Raw genomic sequence first — 21937 nt, 5'->3', positions numbered from 1 at the left:
AACAGAACGTAAGCCGGCTTGGAAAATGGAAGCTTCCAATCCGGCTGTCCCAACTGCTTTCAGTCACTAGTATAGCCTAGAGAAAACAGTCTAATACATGTTATAAGTTATAAAATAAACAAAATAAACAAAAAATAAACTACACATTTGCAATCAGGTTTGTAAACAAATTTCTAGAACTTTATGTTCATATGGAAACCCACTTTGCCAAAATGTGCTTGATGTATGACATCTTGTCCTTCATTGTGTGGCTTGAATACATTGCAAACTTAAAAAAAAAAGCAACAACTGACTGTATCATATACCTTGAGGCCTAGCCGGTCATAGCCACACGTGATGGTGATATATTCAGTTTCCAAGAAGTGAACTATTAGGTGTTACATTTGCTTGTTACAGTGGCTTCAGTTTCAAAATGACATTGTTGTGCTGAAGTATGTGGGGCATATAATAAATAGACTCCTTTCGACCACAGGCATCTTCATGTTCAGACATGCCTCTGGATGGAAGGTCCCCATTTGATTGGCACAAACCCACAACCTCTACCCTGAGTGACTCTTTTCATGATAGCCTTCAAACATCCAAATGAGCTCCATTTGGCTCCTGGAAGGTGTGAATTGGCACACGTCACTCACCCCCCCTATCTCTGTTGTGAGATTGATTTAACAGAGGAATCCCACGCAAAGTGTGAACTCCTCTGGGCCTGCCCCCCTTACACACACACACACACACACACACACACACACACACACACACACACACACACACACACACACGGAACCCAGCCTACGCCCACTCCCTGACACAACTCAAAGCCCCGCCCCCTGTGCGCACACACATAGGTCTGACTGTACAGCCCTCACTCAGCCCACTTCTCTGTCAGTATCTGTCTGACTTCAGTAAGGAGCGCACTGTCTGTCTGCTTGGATTACATTACGCTAAAGGAATTATAGAACATCTGTAGAGGAGCGTACAGCCCCCCAACAGAGAACAGCAGCATGGGGAGCAGCATGTCATGTGTTCCCCAGCACAACTTCAGGTTCTCCAGCAAGAACTTCATACGCAGGAACAGGTAAAGAACATGAATTCTTCTTCATCTACTTTTCACTGTCATTTTTGGTGTTTGATCTTCTAGACAGAACCTACACTAGCATGCCCTCCGACTAGACTGGAGGTTTTCAGCTCGAGGGGAATTCCTTGTATTTGACAGGGTTTGAATAGTGAGTAGTGAGGTAGTGAGTAGTGAGGTTAAACAGAGGTTGTGAAGTTTACGGGGCCAGGGACAGGATCAGGGACAGGATCATAGTGGTACATGAGAGTCCTGAGCTGTGGTGTGTCTGCCCAGCAGTGTGATACAGTTACCATTTGCCTCTCATTTGCATCTCTCTGTGAAGCTGGCCTGATGGTTGTCAGTGAATCCGTTTTCCCTCCTTTATCAGTTTCTGAAACCAAATAATCACATCTGGGACATTCATACTGAACATTCCGGTTATAAGAAAAGACAGTAGTGTGTAGTTCAGATTAATCTGATGATGGCTGAATATTGATAAACATTTCATTTCATTTCTCTTGTCACTGCAATGTTGAGGCACTGAGTGAAAGCCTAAGAATTTTACCCTCTTATACTTTTTTTAATTTAATGGTTTAATGGGACGGAACAATAAACCTGAAACATTTCTGTAAACATTTGTAAGCTTCTTTAATGTGCTGTTAGTAGAAATCAAGATTTGCTGCTTCTGAGACAATTGGCTATATTTGCTATGCCACTTTGCAAGGTTAGGTCCATAATCTTATCTTTCTGCAGGACTATTGATTGTTTGCCACTGCTTTGCCCTTGTGCCCTCTGCCACCATGCTTTGCTTGTGCACAAGCAGCTCTGTCTATGGTTTCTCATGGCTCTGCCAAGGAACGTTTCTTTTCAAAGAAAAAAAGAGGGTAATGTTCCCTAAAACCAATCACATGCACACACGCACGCTTGCACACACACACACACACACACACACACACACACACACACACACACACACACACACACACACACACATGTGAATTGATAGTTTGACCTGAACAATAACTTCAGTGTTCTCACTTTCTCTACGCCTTTGCCTTGCTCTCTCTCTGCTTGTGTTAGTGAAATGGGCCAGGGTCAGGTATTCCCCACAGAGCAAAGCAGTGAATGTGAATGCCTAACTGGTGACATGGAGATCGCTAGGTTTGCAGCTACCTGTCTATTATCTGCATTCCTCTTTCAATTGGCATTTCAGGATTGCATCTGTGTAATGGGAGGCTGGTGGAGATAGAAATAAGAGGATGAGCTCATTGTAGTACATGGAATTGAATAAGAAATGTGTTTGATACCATTCATTTCCACGCATTACAATGAGCCCATCCTCCGATTTATATCTCGACCAGCCTCCATCACACACTCTATTCAGAACACAGAAAAACAAGGTGGGTAGAACAGAACCTTGAATATAGGGACCTTTGCATTGAATGATTGATGCATTACACACGGATTAGAACTTGACTCCCACCAGCACAAATAAAGTCTTTGTTGTTATGCTAACAACATTCAAATCGGACACAGGGAGATAAAGTGATAAAAAAGCAGATTGTAAAAGTTGACTCATTATCAACGCAGCGGAAGGGCTTCCTTATAAAGATGTGACACTAATGATAACAGATGGGGTCATATGGGACAAAGGAGGACATTGAAGCCTGATTTCCCTATTCACGTCTACGCTATCCGAAACATAAGCCCTGATTGTTCTGCTCATCTAAATGGCGGGTATTAAAGCATAACTGACAAAGGGGGTTCTGGTCAATGTATGCGACATGAGACACACACCATGGTACAATGGTAATGGTTGGCATATGGAAGGAAACTTTACCACTGTGAGAACCATAGGTCCGGATACGATATGTAAAAACAATGCAGCACACATAAGCCCATTTTGCTAAACAGACAAGGGAACACTTCAGAGAGGAACACATCCCTCCTTAAGTCACTCAATGTTTACATCTGCAATTCAGAAGCTACATGTTCAGCAAACAGTACATGGATTCATGATAAACACAGGAGAGCGAGTTGTAACACATGCCTTTCTCCCCCCCCCCTCCCCCCGAGCAGCAGTCGTCTGTTCCGTAAGAAGAATCCCCAGGAAGGACAGGAGAAGTCCAACAGCATCATCAACATTCTCTGTACTGTCACTCCCAGGAAGGTGAGGACCTTTGGAGACATGCCAGAACCGTGATGACATGCACGAGGCATTCACAAATAGGTCATGAACTCAACCATATGAGACAAATCGATGTACTGTGTGTGTAAAAATATGTACAGTATGATATCACATATTCAAACCACACTCTTTTAGCACCACTTTCAGCTGCATTGATCGTGAGCTGGGGCCTGAAATTTACTGAAATGTGATTGGTTGCAGGAAATGACCCACAAGGACCTGCAGACAATAGAGGACATCAAGTGGGACCCTCCGTTCCCCTACGACCCTGTCAGTGGATGGAAGAAGAGCAGCATCAATGTAAAAAACTATGGCAGAATGGTCCACAGCTCTAAAGTCCGCTTCCGCTTTCTCCACTGCCAGGTGAGAGCACACACACACACACACACACACACACACACACACACACACACACACACACACACACACACACACACACACACACCAACTGCTGGAACTCAAGTCATCTCGTATAAACCACATAATGAAACCCCACAACAACAAATCATAACAAACAATAAACACAGACCTCCAGTCATTGTCATAATAACAGCATATTAGTCACCCATATAAGAGGCTAACCAAAGTACAGGATGTTATTCTGTGGCCATGTGTGAAACGCTTAACTAGCGGTGACGTGTTAACCATTATGAATTGAAACAGTGTTCAATGTAGCCGCAGCCTATGTTTAAACACGCACGGTCCCTTTGGTTGCACAACATCTCCAGGAGACAACCTCAGGGTAGAGAGGGCATCTCTGATCTCAGAGCTGATACAGAGCACACCAGCTTCTCACCGTGGGAATAGCTATCTGTCATAGATGCGATGCAATCACCCTGTCAAAAACAAAATAAAGTGATTGAAAGAGTCATCAGGGAAATTTCAAAACACATTGTTTTGAAACTTAATGGCAACATGAAAGGAAGGCAGGAAGTATGACTGCATTGTTTTTGTTGTAAAAGCAGTCATACATGAACCAGAGAGGAAATCAAGGGCCAGCTGGCTGTCAAATAGTAGGAGGTGGTCATAAATTACTAAAGAAATTCCTGAATTCCGCACAATTCAAGTCCAGCAACGCAACGTCCTTTAGTACATGACTGCCCACTGGAAACACAGGTTGATGCAATACTCACCTAAACTTACCACTCTCTCTCTCTCTCTCTCTCTCTCTCTCTCTCTCTCTCTCTCTGTCTGAAGGATATACATGACTGCTACTTGGACCTCTTCCAGACACACCTTCATTTTGTCTCCAACAACACCACTGGACTTACATATCAGGTGAGGCTGTCTCAGCAATTTTTCTGCTATCCCCAACCATGTGTCCCAGAAAGTGACATTAATCACAAATGAATAAAATGGAGAATAAATGTTTACGATACTTTCTTTCAGTAGTATAGTATAGAGAAATAGTATATGCCTCTAGAAACGCATTCCCTGCCAACCAGTTATGTGTTGGTAAATAACGTGTGTGATACTGTCTATTAACCTGTCTCATAAACTATGATCAGTCATTAATCACTGGTCTACACTGTCTGCGACAGCTCTAGACTAGACTACTAGTTAAAGTGGGTGGACTGAGCAGTTATTTACAGTATATTAGTCACTGAGTGACTGACGACTAATGTAATAACATCCTATAGTACCTGACAGACATGAGTTTAACTCGAAATAATTGTCTGATATTTGCATTCATCATTCTGGGCATAGACTGAAATCTCATCAACCATAACAATGAAACAGGATCTATGACATAGAATAAATACATGAAAAATCAAGAACTGCATCCTTTTATCTACAGCTTTAACACAATGATAGAATTTAAAGATTGACTGTTTAGTTGTTTTTGTGTGCAGGGAACTCTACCTCTCAAAGAGCTCAGCATCTGCAATCTGCAGCAGAACTGTAACCACAGCCAACCCCAGGAATTCGCCTTCCAGATCAATGGTGAGCTGGGTTTCACTTAAACAATAAATAAAAGCATTCAACACTGGCTTTGAGGCCTGAGATGTTGCAATTATTTATTGGTTTTACATTCAATGCTTTGTTAGACCTGGAAGACAATCATCGTGTTCATAGTTCATGATTCACACACTAACTGAAATTGGCCTCCATTCTCAACAGAACTTTGTATTTATTCAACAAAAACTACTTGAATTCTGATGGTCCACTGTGTGGATCTCTCTCTCTCTCAGTACGGATAGACCGTATGTGCTTTCTAAACCCCAGACGGAAAAACACACGCTATTTACAAGTTGTGGCGTTTCCTATGTAGAGACATTCCAGTGATTTAAAAGGGCCACGACCCCCTTCACCTCCACTCAACCCCAAGACTAACTAGAGTATCCCCCTTTCCATCCTCGGTCAGAAGGGCCAACCCGGCCTTGAAGGCCCCCCTTGTTATACGACAGGTGCGCCTGAACTCGCCCAGCTGTCGAGCAGAAAAGGCCAGCACCCGCTCTTAGCCCTGTAAGGACTCCTAATCTATGGCACATTCCAGGGTCTACCGAGCATAAGTATAGTATAGTACTGCCCAATAGTAATACCCAGTGTAATGCCCAGCGTAATGCCCCTTAGGGTTTGATTTCTGAATGTTAGAGGACCCTTTAGATATGGACTGACTATATTCTTTACAATGATAATACAAAATAGCTTGACTCTTGATAAGAGTTGGTGTTCTGCCCATAAGATCACACTAGTGAATGTCATAGTCAGTTCAAGTCAAGGATAATGTGAAGTGTCTTTATTTGTGTTTCTCTATCATTCCCATCATGTTATTGAAACTGGAGAGATCTCCACTATCAAAATGTTAACTTTGTTAAGCATGGCCAAAATGTACTTCACCTTCATTTATATTTCCCAGAACCAACAGATGTTTTATGAAGTATTGTGTTTCAAATGTTTTCCCTGAGAGCCTCTGTTTACCTAGAGGGAGGTGTCTCTGACAGGAAACACATGTGTAGAGTTAGCATGACAAAACTCTGAGTCAAGAGAGAGATTGTGTGCAGCGATATCTCTGGAAAATCCATATTCTTCCTGCTACGTGGATGATTCAGATTTCCTGTAAGCTCCTGGCATGAACTGACTTAGTGTGACACGGCTCCCAAACACTGCTTTAGAAGGTTGTGGAAAGTTCTCTGAAAGTGTTTACAATTCTTTCTTTTTTTTCTCTTTTTTTTTATATTTTTTTTTTATAAAGGTTGACACCAATTAGCCAGCTGATAAGGTGAACAGAATAGATTTGGCTCCTGAGACACACAACCTGACATGCCTTTAGTGGGGTTTAACTTTCACATCTTTGGATGAACTGTGGGAAAATGCTTTCCTTCAAGAGAGTGCCATGTGTGGGCCTGATAAAGGGAGATTCCAGACTCTATTCACCCCAGGTCCTATGCATTCTTCCTTGTAGAAAGGCAGTCGGAAGGAGGGTGGGAGTGGGTGTCTGCTTGACTTCTAGGTGGATTGTAGTGTTGAGAGGCCTAAAGAGCAGGTCATCTCCTTTAATAGGTCATGTAAGTCTGGGGTACATGTTTGAAATGTACCCAAGCATCGTTTGTCTTCACAATATTCAGTTGATGTATGACAGGACATAGCACATGTCAGAGAGAGCTTTACAGAGTATTCTTGGTTTTTGTGTGAAATAGCCAGAAAAAAAAGAAAAAAAAGAAGGACCCTGACAGGAAGTGTGCGTGAGTTCTCTCCTCTCTGACCCTGTGACTTTTTCCCCCTTCAGGTGTCAGCCTGAACCCCATCGTTGTGTATTGCGCCAACCAGAAGGAGATGGACATGTGGTTCGGCCTGCTCAGAGAAAACATTGAGGCCAACGGGGGCACCCCCATTGCACCTGACACTTACACCAGGGTTAAGGTACGGGTCATCCATATACACCAGGGTTAAGGTAGGGGTCATCCATATACACCAGGGTTAAGGTAGGGGTCGTCCATATACACCAGGGTTAAGGTAGGGGTCGTTCATATTCACCAGAGTTAAGGTAGGGGTCGTCCATATTCACAGAGATGATATTAGCTTTCATTTGTATGGCACTTTCTTCAAAATCATGAAGTCCAAAACCAAGTCCATTAAAGTGAGAGTGTTTGGGGTCGGATTGGGTCTCATACTCAACCAGACAAGATCAATAGTGATAGGATGGATTAGAATAAAACAAGATTGGACATTTAAAGTGCCAATACCTATTAGGTTGTAATTTTGGAACCCAGAGTCTTATTTAGTGAGCCTAAGTGGGTTGGCATGTATTAATTCAGCAGAAGGTTAGTTTCTGAGAGGTTACCAGGTTTAAGTCAATATACTGTTTAACTGAGACCAACCACAGTTAAAATAAAACAAGACCTCAAGTGTGGTTGTCTAGCAGTGTACCTGGACTAGAGAGGAAGAAGACTCGCTTAACCTGCAGGTGAAACAACAGGATGTGTGTTCAGTGGATCTGCGGTGAGTCATATAGGTCACGGCTGGCTCTCCCCTGAGGCCTATACTGTAGATCCCAGGGAGCGGCCGGTCATGACTGTGACCGCACCACAACCACATCACACCAATCCTCACGTCTGCATGAGATTACAGTATCATGCCTACACCCACAGGTGTGGAAATGGTTGATGACGTACATTTAAAACAGGATGAAACACAGGAGCTTAGAAGTATCACAACAATGCCTTATTTAACAGATGGAACAGAGGAAATGTTGCCGTTGTGTTGGATGGTGCAGTACATGTCACAGTGCTAGAGAATCTTCTGAGAATGAGAAGCCCAGACATTCTGAAGGGAATAGGTCAAACTGTGGATTAGGGGCAAAGTTCAGTTGAGGATAATGTATAATGGTTTACCCCCCCACCCCTTGTGAGTGTTGGGGTTAAGTTGAATATTTCTGTGAGGTTAAATTGATGATTTCTATGTCTCACTAACATAAACATACTGCATTCTGTTCCCTGCAGAACACACAGGAAAACACTGAGGGCAGAGAGGAGCTGAGGAACTCTATCAGTAGAGAACACATCTATGAGTGGGAGGGCTCTCAGCGGGAGAGTCTGGGGTCAATCACCTACGTCACCAAAGTCCGACTTCAGCACCTACCCTGCCAGGTACCATACCCAAGCACCCATCACCCTGGTCTATGATGCATGTATGACACATTAGAAACTGTATACAGTAGACAATTGACTCACATACTTCCCACTATTACACAACAGAGAGATTACCTCACCTTAACGTAAGGAATAAGTACTGTCTGCCGGTACTACAGTATATACCTTGAGGGAGGGTATGTTCCTGTATGACGTAACCACTCAACCTCCTCCCAAATTCTCAGATAGTCTCAGACACAAATGAGACACCTGCTCACCCAATGTGACAGGAACTTCAATAAATATTGCTGACTCGGCCTGTACACAAAATCTTGTAAAAACATTGCTCATGTTGTGACTTGCTGAGTGTATCTCCAATTAATATTCTGTGGGAAATGGCGGTAGCCTGATTGAAGTGTGGGAGATTGAGGGCTCATAAAATGGGTGTGTGTGAGGAGGCAGTTGCTTGGCTCATGCATTGACTTGACTCACCTCACAGCTGGAATGTCAGCTGTTTATTAGACACACCCATGGTTGGGCAGAGAAACACGTGCGCACACACGCACGCACGCACACACACACACACACACACACGCACGCACGCACGCACGCACGCACACACGCACACACACACACACACACACACACACACACACACACACACACACACACACACACACACATCCTCTCCTATATGATGTTACACTTACAATAATGTCTGATGGTATCGTTCTTATTGTCTCCACAGGAACAGAGTGACAGACTGTTGGTGATGTACCCGGCCACTCTCATCATCCTATCCGAGGAGAGCGGTGGTCTCTTCTACAAGGTAAATGCTCAAAAATGAACCGTACAGGATGTAATATAGTCGTACAGTATATACGTTCTGAGCTAGCTAGTAGTTGTGCAGTGTATGTACTGCTCTCACTTGAGTCTCACCTCTCAAATGAATTACCCATACCCCTATGACGCCATGATTATGCTCCTAGACCTCCCCTGTCATGTTTTTATGTCTAGCTCTATTCAGAACAATGTTTGTAATGGTGTGTGTGTGATTGCAGGGCAAACTTCCGCTGAACATGATCACTGTGACCACACCCTGCCAGGACGTCAAGCCCAACACCTTTATGATTGAAGGTACATTGACCACAGAAGGCACTTTTGAATTACAGCATAGGTGCAAAAACCTTAAAGGAACCTTTAACATCTTTTAAAAAGACTGCAGATATACCGTACAGGCTTTATGAGTAGTAACAGTATACTCTATGGTTAAGCTTCATACCTTGTATTAATCAACCAGCTTCATAATGTGTACCCGCTATGAATGAACAGTAAAGTACAGTGAAAGTATTACTCTCTCTACTCTACATTCTAATAAGTGGCTGAACCAAAATGTCTGCTCTGTCTCTCCAGGGAAGCTCATCAACCCCATAGTGGTGTCCTGTCTGGGCAAGGCTGAGTTCTGTGACTGGATTCAGCATTTCAAAGCCTCTGACGTCCCTGTCGTCAGCCCTCCGCCCCCTGTTTATGACATCATCTACACCCCGACGCAGAGAGAGGTAAGACTAAGATACGCTCTCGCTGCTCAGGACCGCTGGAACAATAAAGCCCATTCAGAGTAGTTGATGATCCATCTCTACCACATGTACTGTCTGCAAACCTGGTTGGTAGACCTGCGGGTACATGGAGTAAGTGTGAGAACAAGCGAGACACAGAAACAGAGAAAAACACTGTGAGAAAAAATATAGGAACACTGTGGGCACTTGCAAATTCACCCCTTTTTTAAGTTATTACTGATATTTCGGTTTTGCATCTTTCCTTGTTCTTCATGATCCTTTCCTTTGAATCCACAAAACAAGATGAAGCTAACATTTCACCTAATTGTTTAACAGTATTCATTGCCATGGTTCCAGTTGCAAATTAATTGTGTTCTATACAATCTGCAACACAAACTACATTAGAGTCTACCTCAGGGTTATACATGGTAGTTCATGACCTTGGTTCCAGTTAGTTATGAGTTGGATTTACCCCCAGGCCCCAGAGTTTGACAGGTGGAGTGGGAACAGCCAGGGCCGGACTCGGAGTGAGTCAATGAGGCTTGGCCGATCACTGAGCGGACGAGGGTCCCGCCACCTCCAGTTCCCCAGGCACGAGGACAACCCTCTATCCCCCGGATACACTGAGCCCCTATGTGTAAGTGTGAATATCAATACAGTACTGTATACTAAGAATAGTGTGTGCGTGCATTATCAAGTGTGTGCTAACTATCATATGCAGAGATAATGTATTCAGTAACTCAGGTTACGCTACAATATGTGTGTAGCTGGTGGTTTATTGGATAATAGCAGGAATCTATACTATTTGAGACTGTTTGTTTTGGTGGAGATGGGCTGAGCAGTAGGAGCACTTTTATTTTACAAATGTTAATTATTAACCAAGGTCTGGACCATGCTGCTCCTGTTACAATCATAAAAGCTGCAAAGCCAATCCTGCAAAGTCCTTAACCTCTCAAATAAAAGATCAAAACAATGTCAGTTATTTTTCCCAAGACAACATATCACCTTAAAGAAACCTTGACCATGAGAAATGAGGGCCACTTATCAACTGACTCAGCAAACATCAGGTTACCTGATAACTGAGAGAACATAAGGTTCTACAGAAATATTGGACGCTATCAAGACCTTGAAATGACTCCCTAAGAGAAAAACTCTACAGGCTGGCTGCCTATCCAATTAGTTTATAGTGGGAAAAGGCTCTGTGCCCAAAATACATGTTGTTCCCGTAGGCTGTGTGGGCAACTAGTAGTGACTTAAATGCACCTCCCACATTCCTAATTAAGATGATGGAAACCTTCACCTTTCCTCATAACAACAGATAAAATCAGCTCGACTTTGGGTGCTAATTAAACTAAACCCTAACACTAACTTTAAATGTTTAAAGTCAACTTTCCTTTAAAACAACAATCTTTTATATATCAGCCCCTGCCACTTGTTTTATAGCTGAAGGACAGGGCTGTGGAAATGTAACCCCTCTCAAATTCTTAGACAGTGCTCATACAGTTCATGACAGCCACTGCTACATGATACTTTTAAACACTTTTTTTGCCATTCTTGAGCACATTGTAAGCAGATAGGGACATTATCATCATATCAGATCTGCCGGATTCCAGGTTTATTTAAATAGCCCCTCTGTGCTAATTTGTACCACCCAGGCCAGATGTGGTGTGACACATCCTTGTTGACCTTTCCCCTCTGTGTTGGTTGTCCTTACAGTACAGCTCCAGCCGGCCCTCCTCCATTGAGACGGCTCGACTGGGCAGCAGGAGCAACAGTATATCGTCACACGCCAGGCCCGAACGTGACCTCCGACCTTTGTCTCTCCGCTACTCGTCCCCCCAGCGCTGCTCCTACCTCCTCCCTCCTGAGGGGCCTGTGATGTCCCCGGTCTACAACATGCCCTACTCTGGCCTGCACCGCGCAAGCCCCCCTCAGCACCCAGAGAAGGCTCCCCTAGTAAAGGTACTTCAGACTGGCAGGAGGCTAACTTGATAATTCCCCTGGAGACTATTCTTTGCTTTGCAGCATCATCATGTGTTGCTCCACTGAAATAGTCTACCACAACACATAAGGCTGAGAGAAAATAAGACGTGTTGCATGCAGTGTAAACAGATATGGTACAGTAGCTCTCAACCTTAATTGAGGCTAGTATACATGTATCTTCTGGGAGATATGAGCTATCCATAAGTACTGAACATCAAACAACTTCCTTTAACCTTAACCTTTAGGGGTTCAAAAAGTACATTAGTGACAGCACTCTTGAGCAGCCTTTCCTCCCTCTGAGGAGATATCAGAGTAGCAGCCTATACTTCCACACTTCACACAACACAGACAGTTGTCACACTACCACTGCCATAGATCATGTCTGCTCTGTAACCCTACTCCAAATCCTAACACTAAGTGCAGCTTAAGTAATAAGCTTCTGCTAGCCTCAGAGCGTGAGAGACGGAGAGAGAATGACCATTCATATGCACCCGACTAGTGAGTGAGAGGAATAACCCCTGGCTAAATCTGAATCCTCTGTGATCAGTCCAACAGCTGGAGCACCCCCCAGACATCCTTGAAGTACACAATGCTGGCTGCCCCCCAGCGCCACTCGGACATGTGCACCCCCCGCCAGCCCCTGTCACCCCTGTACGACGAGCCCTGCACCCCCGACATCTACGCCCATGAGGAGAGCCCAGCCAGGCCAGCGGTAAGTGGGTCACGATACTGGATCCATAGGCTCAATTTACACCACTGCCCGACCGACTGCTGAGAACCAGTACTATACCATTCAGACACACATACACACACCCTCCCCCAATGAAACTGTTGACCAGCTGCTGACGTAGTCAGTGATAGAGGCCAACCCGGATAACTAATTAATCAACTGCTATACATAATTAAGTAATTAGATTTCTTCTCACTAGCAATAGTCTGTAGACGTATCCCATGCTATACGTAAATACTTAGCTCCTGGGGGAAATCTTCTAAATGCCTTCAATTCCTTCTTAAACCCATTTGACATGACAAGTTTCTAATGTTCTCTTATTCTACTCCACAGCAGCAGTGCTGGCGAGGCCCACCCCAGCAGCGTCAGCCGGGACCCCAGCTTCTGCCCTATACCTTCCAGCTGTGCACCCCTCCCCTGGGCAGACGCAGCAGGAGGAGCCTGGTCCTGACACAGGGACCAGGACAGGATCTGGTTCTAGGGCTGGGGGGTCTTCAGGGCCCAGCAGACCAGCGAGCTGAGGCTCTCTCTAGACTGAAGCTGCTGCCTGCACCCAATACAATGCAAGAGCAGGTAAGAATACACTGACAATGCCCTAGAAATGTTTATTATATTTGACCATGTGAAGCAGCTCTTTCATGTGAAATAACTTTTTGTTCTCTTCTGTCATGTTTTGACAGAGGCTCTTCCCGTCGAGTGATGCCATGAGCCCTCCTCAGATGCTGTATGGTTACTCACCAGGTGAGAATGTCAGGCATGCAAACATAAACCTGATCACAAGAGAACATTCTTCAGAAGTTTGTCTTCTTTTACAGTTTAGACCAAAGTATGCATACCTCATGTTGACCCATATGACGAGTGCTTTGTTTTAAAACAGAAAGTAAGTAAGCAAAGAACCTTTGAGTCAAAACAGACAAAGTTGGTAACGTTTACTATTTACTCTCTTACCGTAGTTAAATAAAATGAGCATTATTGTCTGATGGAAAAATAATGCTTGCCATATCAAGCCAAGGCTATGGCTCGGACTAAAATGGTGTGCGTTGGTTAAAAGTTAGCCTTGGTAAAAAAGTTATTTACATAGCTGACATCAAGGACACAAGTCTCAGCTCACTGGGGGGTTGAAGCTTTAGCCCCCTGCAAGAGTAGTATGGCACATTTGTTGACACAGGATAGAACATTGGACTGGGTGTGTCAAAATGGAATCAGGAGGCTATCGCTGTGGAATTAAAGGAGCAGGAAATACACAGATGTGCCAATGAAATGGAGCTTAGGGCGGCTCTAAATGCCATGTGTGCAGGTGTCTCGGGGGGAGGCCCAGTGTAAGAGAACACTGTTAGAGACAGGGTTACTACTGTCTGTGATTGACAGCACACAACTGGACCAGAGCTACGCTCTCCCTCTCATATCTAGGGGTTCTTCAGTCTCATATAAAAACATGACATGATTTAACTAGGTTATTTCTTTCCCAAGAGGACCCCAGATTTAACCTAGGTACAATATAACCCACCAAAACCTCAGAATTTGTAGCTGTATGTCTTTCCACAATTCCCAAGCGAGGACCGGAAACAATAGTGGGTGCTGTTAGGCATGCTACAGTACCGGTTTTACAGTAAGATTGTATGTTAGTATAAAGCAGTTCACACCATAGGAGACTTTGGACCTAGTCCAAAACAGTTGCTCAATCTAGGCGAGGTCTGTGCTTTGCTGTTTAAAACTTAAAGTCTGGGAATCTTCTCTTGCCCACATAGATCACAACTCTTACCTTGAACCCAGAGAACCAGATGACCAGGAAATGGACTACGACAACATTTGGGAGTATGACTGTAATACCAGGATGATTCAACCCATGTCTGGAATTTCACCACACCGGACGGGATTAGACTTTGGGGCCAGAGGCCTTGATGCCATGGCAACCCAGCAGAGATGGTCATAAAACAAAACATTGGGCCGACGCTCGTCTGGACATGTGCAAACAACAGATCTCTATCAGAGCCATACTAGAACCCACTGTCAAAGACTGTCTCACTCCAACATATCATCCACAAACCTTTATGTATTTGTCAGATCTTGAACAGTCAAGCAGAAGAATGCTCAAAGTGGCCATGACATTAGAGGAATGACTTTGTATTACTGCTGCACTACTTTATTGCAGACAAAAACATGATTAAAGCAAAAACATTTTCCCAAACTACAATATGAAAAGGTAGGAAACTGACCTGTTAAATGTAGCATTAAAGACACAAGTGCAAAATATACCATTGTTTGTATTATCCACAAGCGCTTGAAAATGATATTTTTTGAACTACTGTAATAACTGTACTGTATTATTGCACTGCATTGGGCATCATATTTTACATTTGGATATTTTCTAAAAAATGTAGAAACATTTGCTTATTCATCGTCCTGTTTACAGTACATGCATGTATGCTTTTGTATTTGTGTTACATTTATATTGTAATATATTCTATTACATAGACTGCTTTACTTTGATTCTAAGCTGTAAAAAATATTCCTTCAAGCCTAATAATAGTTAATTATGTAAATGTATTTATTAAATGTCGGAAATTAAAAGACACACAATGGTAGCTTGTATGGATTCTCTGCAATATTCTGCTGCTACTACTAGGCTACTACTACTACCACTACTACTACTACTATTACTACTACTACTACTACTACTACTACTACTACTACTACTACTACTACTACTACTACTACTACTACTACTACTACTACTACTACTACTACTACTAAATATTGATCTTCATTGTGTGCCTTTTTACTTTCATTTTTTGGTGGTGTTTATTTATTTTTTGAAAATAAAATGTGATTTACAATATCTAAATCTGTTCAATTTCTTATCTTTATCAAAACACTTCTCTAACAGTCAGTTTTTACAAAATGCTCAATTTTACGAAATAACAATTTTAAGTAGTGTTTGATACTAAGTAGGAATGATTACTAAGTAGGAAACAAAATAAGATCTTGGTATTGTTGTAAACTGTTAAGAACATGTTATACATTAGATGAAATAAGGATGGATTGGGTAATGCTTACAGTAATAGTATCAGTAACAGTGATCAAATATCATATTCAGTCATTGTAAACCAAAAGTGAAGTAAATAGTTATATTTCTTCACTTCTCAAAAAAGTGGAGCACACAGACAAGGAGGTGTCAAATTCACACCAGATCAACAATAGGCTATTTGTCATGGTCCAACCTTGTCCTCTGCTGGTGAAAGACATGACACGTCCTAATGCTTTGGTCCGCATATCGGCAACCAATCAAAATGTTCAGACTTTTCTTTTGAAACATGGAACTACATTTCAACGTGGTTGGGAATCACAAAACAAACTCGCTAGTCAAGCCAAAATGCTGAAATGCAATAGATTCGGGGAGTAATCCCCACTGCTACCTAGTTAACTTAGTTAGTTTTCTTTAATCTGTATTTTATCTCTTTTATCTTGTTTTTCTCTTTATTTTATCTGTTACGCACTTTGGGCGGCTCTTGGGTCCGTGTATCTTTTGTCAGTTCGATATTCCTTTTGAAAACGAAAACGGATTGACTTATCAGCTCGATATTCCTTTTGAAAACGAAGACGGCGTGAGTATAACAGCAGTTGATTTTCTATTTCCAGAACATAAACAAAAACAGAGATGATCACGTGTATGTTTTGTCATTTCAATTTTCCTTTGGAAAACGAAAACGGATTGACTTGTCAGTGACGTAGGTGGGCGTTGACAAAGAGGGGGTTTGTTCGAGGTGTTAACGTTACTTTTGGGTGTTTTGGTGTGGATTAATTTAGCTTTAACAAGCACCATGGCTTGGACGCAATGATTAACAATGATAGCTAGAAACCGTATTAACCTTATGTAGGCAATCTCTCCTCACCAATCTCTCCTCACTACACTGTCTGAGGCCCCATCTATCATAGGGGTTAGACTCCTAACCCTGTCTGCAAGTGGACTCTGAAGGTCCTGTGTAAAGGTGAGACATGGAGAAAGGCATGGACACACACAGGCAAACACACACACACACACACACACACTCACATGATTGCATACACAATGTTTACATTTGTAAAGCACTAATGTCTATTCCATGAAGATAAGAGTCTGAGGAGGGAATCATCATCAATGCTTCTCTCCTCTGCTTGTCTGACAGCTCCCAATAGCAGGTCATGTGGTGCAGAGGATTCAGGTGAAGAACAGTCACAAGCAGAGCTGTAGATCATCAGCAGCAGCCAAGGGAGAGCCTTCTTCTTCCTCCATCTCTCGCAGAGCAGAGCAGAATGGCTACTCGTATTCTCAATAAGTCTTTGAAATAATAATAATAATTATTATATAATTATTAATAATAATAATAATAATAATAAGCCTTTGAAAGTAATCATGAAGTTCACATCCCACTGGGCAAACCATGTAATATTAAGAATTTCCATCGAGCTGTACTCTCACACCAGATTACTTTTATTTGACTATTACTCACCACAAAAGCATTCATACATCGTTTTCCATTTGAACTCAGCATTTACTTGAATATATTTTGTTTGCAATCTTATTTATTGCAATTTCATCTGTTGTAGTGTGGGAAATGTAGTTCATGTTTAATTCACATTACATGGGACCCCTCACCTTGGTCACAATCTCTTTGATTCTCCACCATTGAGATAAAGGAATTCAGAGTATGTATAAACTACCATGGCAATAAACTGATTCTGATTTAAGCTAGTAGGCTGCAGTTTTTCAGACAACCTGCTACACTAGGCTATGGCTAGTGCACTCTTACGCTAAGTAGTGTGTAGTAATGTATGTAAATGTATAATAAATCCACTTTTTTTTTTGCAGAGTAATGTATTTTATTTATTCAGTAGGTGGATGTAATAAACCAGTTAGATTATTTCCTGCTCTGCAGTTACTGGGCTCTCAGAGGAGCCGGATGACCTCCAGCACCTCTGATAGCCCAGTAACTGTAACAATTTTGTCACTGGTTATGGCAGACCTGCATTTTATGCAGTGCGGGCTTGTTTCCATGGCCTGGTTCACACAGGCCTGGCAGCCAACCAGGCTGCGGCAGCACAATGCCATTGTTGGCACCTGCATCAGACCTGTAACAAGTAAAACAGACAACATAGTACATCTTAGTACATTCAGTCCAACTGACTACTACTGCACACTCTATCACCTGGGCCAACACCAGATAACACTTGAAGAACACCCTGTCAATATGATAGACGATGACAATTGACTCTTGCTTATATGATAACAGCTGACTCTGCACAATGTTCATTCACACTCACACTCACTTCAATGTTATTTAATTGCACTGCCTATATCACACATACAGACACACTGTGATTGGATGGGAAGTAGAACAAGATCAAATTGAGAGACTGCTAGACTACAGATAATAAATCACCAGTTTGGATGTGCACCTTGGACTGGAAACTGGAAAGACGAACTAATTAGTGCTGATCAAAGCAGTGACAAGAATTCCAATTTACCTGTAGCTGCACTAGTTTTTGGCAAGAATAAACTTTTGATTTCTATTTATAAGCTGGGCAGATGTGTAGGAGTTTCAACCTTGAAGCCTATTCTAGGCCGGAATTCAAATCTCTTTATCACTTGCACTTTTTGCTTGATAGTACACCTGTTTGATGAAAATGCTCACAGACTCCACTCCCCTGCCCTGCTACAGCACTGCAGTTGGTTGGGATTGATCACCAGACTCCTCCCATTCACCATCAACAGTTTTTGGCTGTTCACTCTATTTTTGAGACCCTCATGACATGCACATGTGTGACTAACCGTGGCAGATGCAGCACTTGAATGCCTCTTTAAGGGCTGCTTCCTGCTGTGGGGCCAATGCATGACGCAGCCCGGCCACCTGCTGGATCCTGTCCAGCACTGCAGGTAGGCAGTCTGCCGCCAGGACCACCTCCTCGATCTTTGCAGACACCCCATCCAGTGCAACCGCCTCCTCGTCCTCCTCGTCCTCCTCGTCCTCCTCGTCCTCCTCGTCCTCGTTCGTTATAAATCCAAAGTGGCCAGGGGAAGGAGAGTGAAGAGTGAAGGTAGAGGGGGGAGGGGAGGGAACAGGAGCAGGACTGAGGTGTGAGGAGGATGGTGGGACGTTGTCCCCCATTACATTGAAGGTACGTCCTCCTGACACACCCAGGGCATAGGAGCAGAAGCGCCCTTCCTCAGGGAAAAGGGTGATCCCCGCTTCATCCACAAGGTGAATACTCTCTGGTGTCAACTGTGTTTAAAAAAACATCTTGGTGAGCTTACTAATTATTAACAAATCACCCATCCAACCACTAAATTTAAAATTGCATTCTTATTGGCGATCATACAACAACAGTTAAAGCACACACTTGTTCTTTGTAGCTTTTCCCACAATGGGACACAGACAGCCTGTCTGTCTGTCTGTCTGTCTAACCCTGACCCTGTCTGTCTGTACCCACTATAGACAGTAGTAATAAGATATAGACAGTAGTAATAAGGTATAGACAGTAATAATAAGATATAGACAGTAGTAATAAGGTAATAATTAGGTAATTAAAGGACAGTAGTAATAAGTAGGGTATGCAGTAACACGCGCTACGAGAAGCTAATACCACGAGCCGATATGGGCTCTACATATATAGGGCAATATGAAGTGAGGCCTATCATCTGTAAAATTTTAGCATCTGGCCTGTAGCTCTAGCATTAATAATCTGCCAAATGTAGGACTACTGTACAAACCTTGAATAGGAACGCAAGGTTCCTGGTGGTGCAGTCAATTTCATTTAATTTGTTTGTCTGGCCAGACTTCACAAACACGTAGCTGACGTCTGACATGCTGACAGGAGACAATGGAACGCGTGTTCCGGCCGGCTGTTTTTATAAGGTCCCGGCTTGAGAGATCTCGAGAGATCTCTGTCCAAGATGCCAATTGGCTACCTAACTTTTTTTAAATTTTACCACCCAAAACTTGCTTCCTACTTCAACAATGTTGAATTTGACGTCTTTGCTGACATTATTTCAAAGATGTTTGAAAGTGGTTATTCAGATTCTGATATTTCGCGACATCTACAAGTAGAGTGCGGTGTAGAGAGAGGTTCCAGCCGAACCAATATTTTGCGCTTCTGTGCCGAACTCGGCCTGAAAAGAAAGGCGCCAGTGAGAAAGGTCGAACTACAAGGCGCCGTTGCTTCAGCCGTATTTGAGGTAGGCCTAGTCTGTCATCAGAGCTTCCAACTTTTCAAAAAGTTATTTTGTTGACGGGGGGTGGGGGGGGTGCGCTCAACTTATTTTGTTGACGGGGGGGTGGGGGGGGGTGCGCTCAACGCCGGGGGCAGGGGGGGACAATTCTGTCAAAACTGATCAATGAGGCCAATCAATGTTTGTCGCCACTCCATCTTTATTACCCCAATTTAAATACAAGCCTTTTTGCTCCACATTCTACAGACAGGTCCAACATATGGCAGAAAAATGATGAAGGGGTACCTGTCTTCAAAAGGAGTAAATGTTGCAGAGTGCCGCGTCGGAAAGGTGTTGAGAGATACCCATCAACCATACAACGAAGCACGTCGTCTAGTAAGTAGGCTATGTACACTAAATAAGTAGATTAATCAATTATACGTATATCATTACTAACATTTTGCTTGTTGTACAGGGTGCCCGTAATTTGAATCCCCAGCTGTATCATGCGGAATACACTGGCCATAAACTGCACTTAGACCAGAACGAAAAGTTGGTGATGTTTGGTGTGACACATGTTTTGGCAGTGGATGGCTATAGCTCCAAGATTGTTGGCCATGCAACCATGCCTGTCAAAAACAATCTTATCATCTATGAAGATGTTTACAGGTAAACACCTACATTTCTGTATAGTAGGCTACTAAAATGCATTTTATTTTAGGCAAAAACAAAAAATGTAAAAATGAAACAGCAATACAGTATAGTGCTGTGTTTGGTGTTATGTAATCCTTTATACATGCAACTCTAGTGATTCATGGTGTTTTACAGGCAGGCTGTTGTCACTGAGGGAATGTGGGACACCGTAAGAGTAGACCATGGTAAAGAGTTCTACTTAACCTTGTATATGCAAGAAAAGCTATGCCAACACCGCCACAACACCGAAAGGCCACCATACCGCCAAACCCCGTCCACAAAAGTATGTTTATTTTCATGTTCCGCACATACTTTTCTGATTTCTCTTGTATTTGGTATACTTGTTTCATCAAACAAGTACATGTACAGTATAGATCTTCCTAGACATATATAGAATACTTTATCCCCTGGCTGTGCCCAGTCCATAGTCTATCAACAAGTATACTTGTTTCATCAACAAGTATATCATCAATAAGTATACCGTGATTCATAATCCTTGTTGTTTTAAGTATACCATATGTGATATACTGTAAAGCGGTTCTTAAACCTTTTTGCTTACTTTGTTTTGTCCAATTAATAAAAAAAAATCTTTTGAATTGAATTGTGTAAAAATATGAAATGTATGTGAAACAATGTTTTCTTTCAGAATCACAAAGTAGAAAGGATGTGGCCAGAGGTCAACAACCGGGTTAATTACCCATTGAAACAGGCTCTGGTCAACATGGTGAATGAGGACATCATTAACATGAACGATTCTCTGGTCCAATACTGCATCTCGAACCTCACCTGTCAAGTCAGCAAAAGGCCTGGATAGAGTTGTCCAGTCATGGAATGCGCATCCAATTCCAGGTGCATTATATTCACACATCACATCAGCATGAGTAACATGTTCAGTATAGATCTTCCTAGACATCTATAGAATACTGTATCCCCTAGTTGTGCCCAGTCCATAGTCTATGGAAAAATGAATAGAGTGAATGTTTGGAATGCGATATTATCCTAATCAGTACATACGGTATTGCTCTGCAGGCAAGGGTGTTCCAAATCAGTTGGCAGGAGGAGGATGCCAGAAAAGGATCAATCCTGACCTGCTGCCAAATGGAGAAGGTGCTGCCCAGATGTACCAGCAAGATGTGGGCTCAATACTGAAGCGAGCATCAGTGTTTGGGGCAGAGCCTTTCTCCAGAGACGACCAGAGACTGCATGCTGAGGAAGAATTCAGAGAACAGTTTCCCGACATCTCTCTGCTTTTTAACCATACTGTTAATGGAGATTATGCTCCATTTCAGGAGGCTGTACTTAAGCTTATAAGTAGTACAAGGAGATGGGCTTGAAGGGGGAGTGTGTGTGTTTGTGTGTGTTTGTGTGCATGCACAAAACATGACCATGAAACCTGATTGGCTGCCAGGCCTGTGTGAACCAGGCCATGGAAACGAGCCCGCACTTAGGTCTGCCATAATCAGACAAAATTGTTACAGTTA

At 42.8% G+C, this 21937-nt stretch overlaps 1 protein-coding gene and 1 pseudogene across 2 annotated transcripts; both read left to right on the top strand.

Moving 5' to 3' along the window:
- Window positions 1-995: 995 nt before the first annotated feature.
- On the top strand, window positions 996-14510 carry plekhn1 (pleckstrin homology domain containing, family N member 1; the record flags this gene model as incomplete). The annotated part of the gene is made up of 16 exons (XM_080535075.1): window positions 996-1069; window positions 3128-3218; window positions 3438-3599; window positions 4434-4514; window positions 5090-5180; window positions 6967-7100; window positions 8180-8326; window positions 9057-9137; window positions 9370-9445; window positions 9722-9867; window positions 10343-10501; window positions 11581-11826; window positions 12395-12559; window positions 12911-13150; window positions 13258-13318; window positions 14326-14510. The coding sequence occupies 16 exons, from the start codon at window positions 996-998 to the stop codon at window positions 14508-14510; spliced, it is 2139 nt and encodes a 712-aa protein (XP_080391201.1).
- Window positions 14511-19610: 5100 nt separating this feature from the next.
- Window positions 19611-21337, top strand: LOC308160603 (annotated as a pseudogene). The gene is made up of 5 exons: window positions 19611-19742; window positions 20031-20159; window positions 20239-20432; window positions 20592-20739; window positions 21103-21337. The product of its transcript is annotated as an uncharacterized misc_RNA (transcript).
- The last annotated feature ends 600 nt before the right edge of the window (window positions 21338-21937 follow it).

Source organism: Nansenia antarctica, assembly GCF_963989245.1.
Source record: "Nansenia antarctica genome assembly, chromosome: 6".
Lineage (NCBI taxonomy): Eukaryota > Metazoa > Chordata > Actinopteri > Argentiniformes > Microstomatidae > Nansenia > Nansenia antarctica.
The sequence above is the reverse complement of the archived record's forward strand: the minus strand, read 5'-3'. Positions and strand labels throughout refer to the sequence as shown.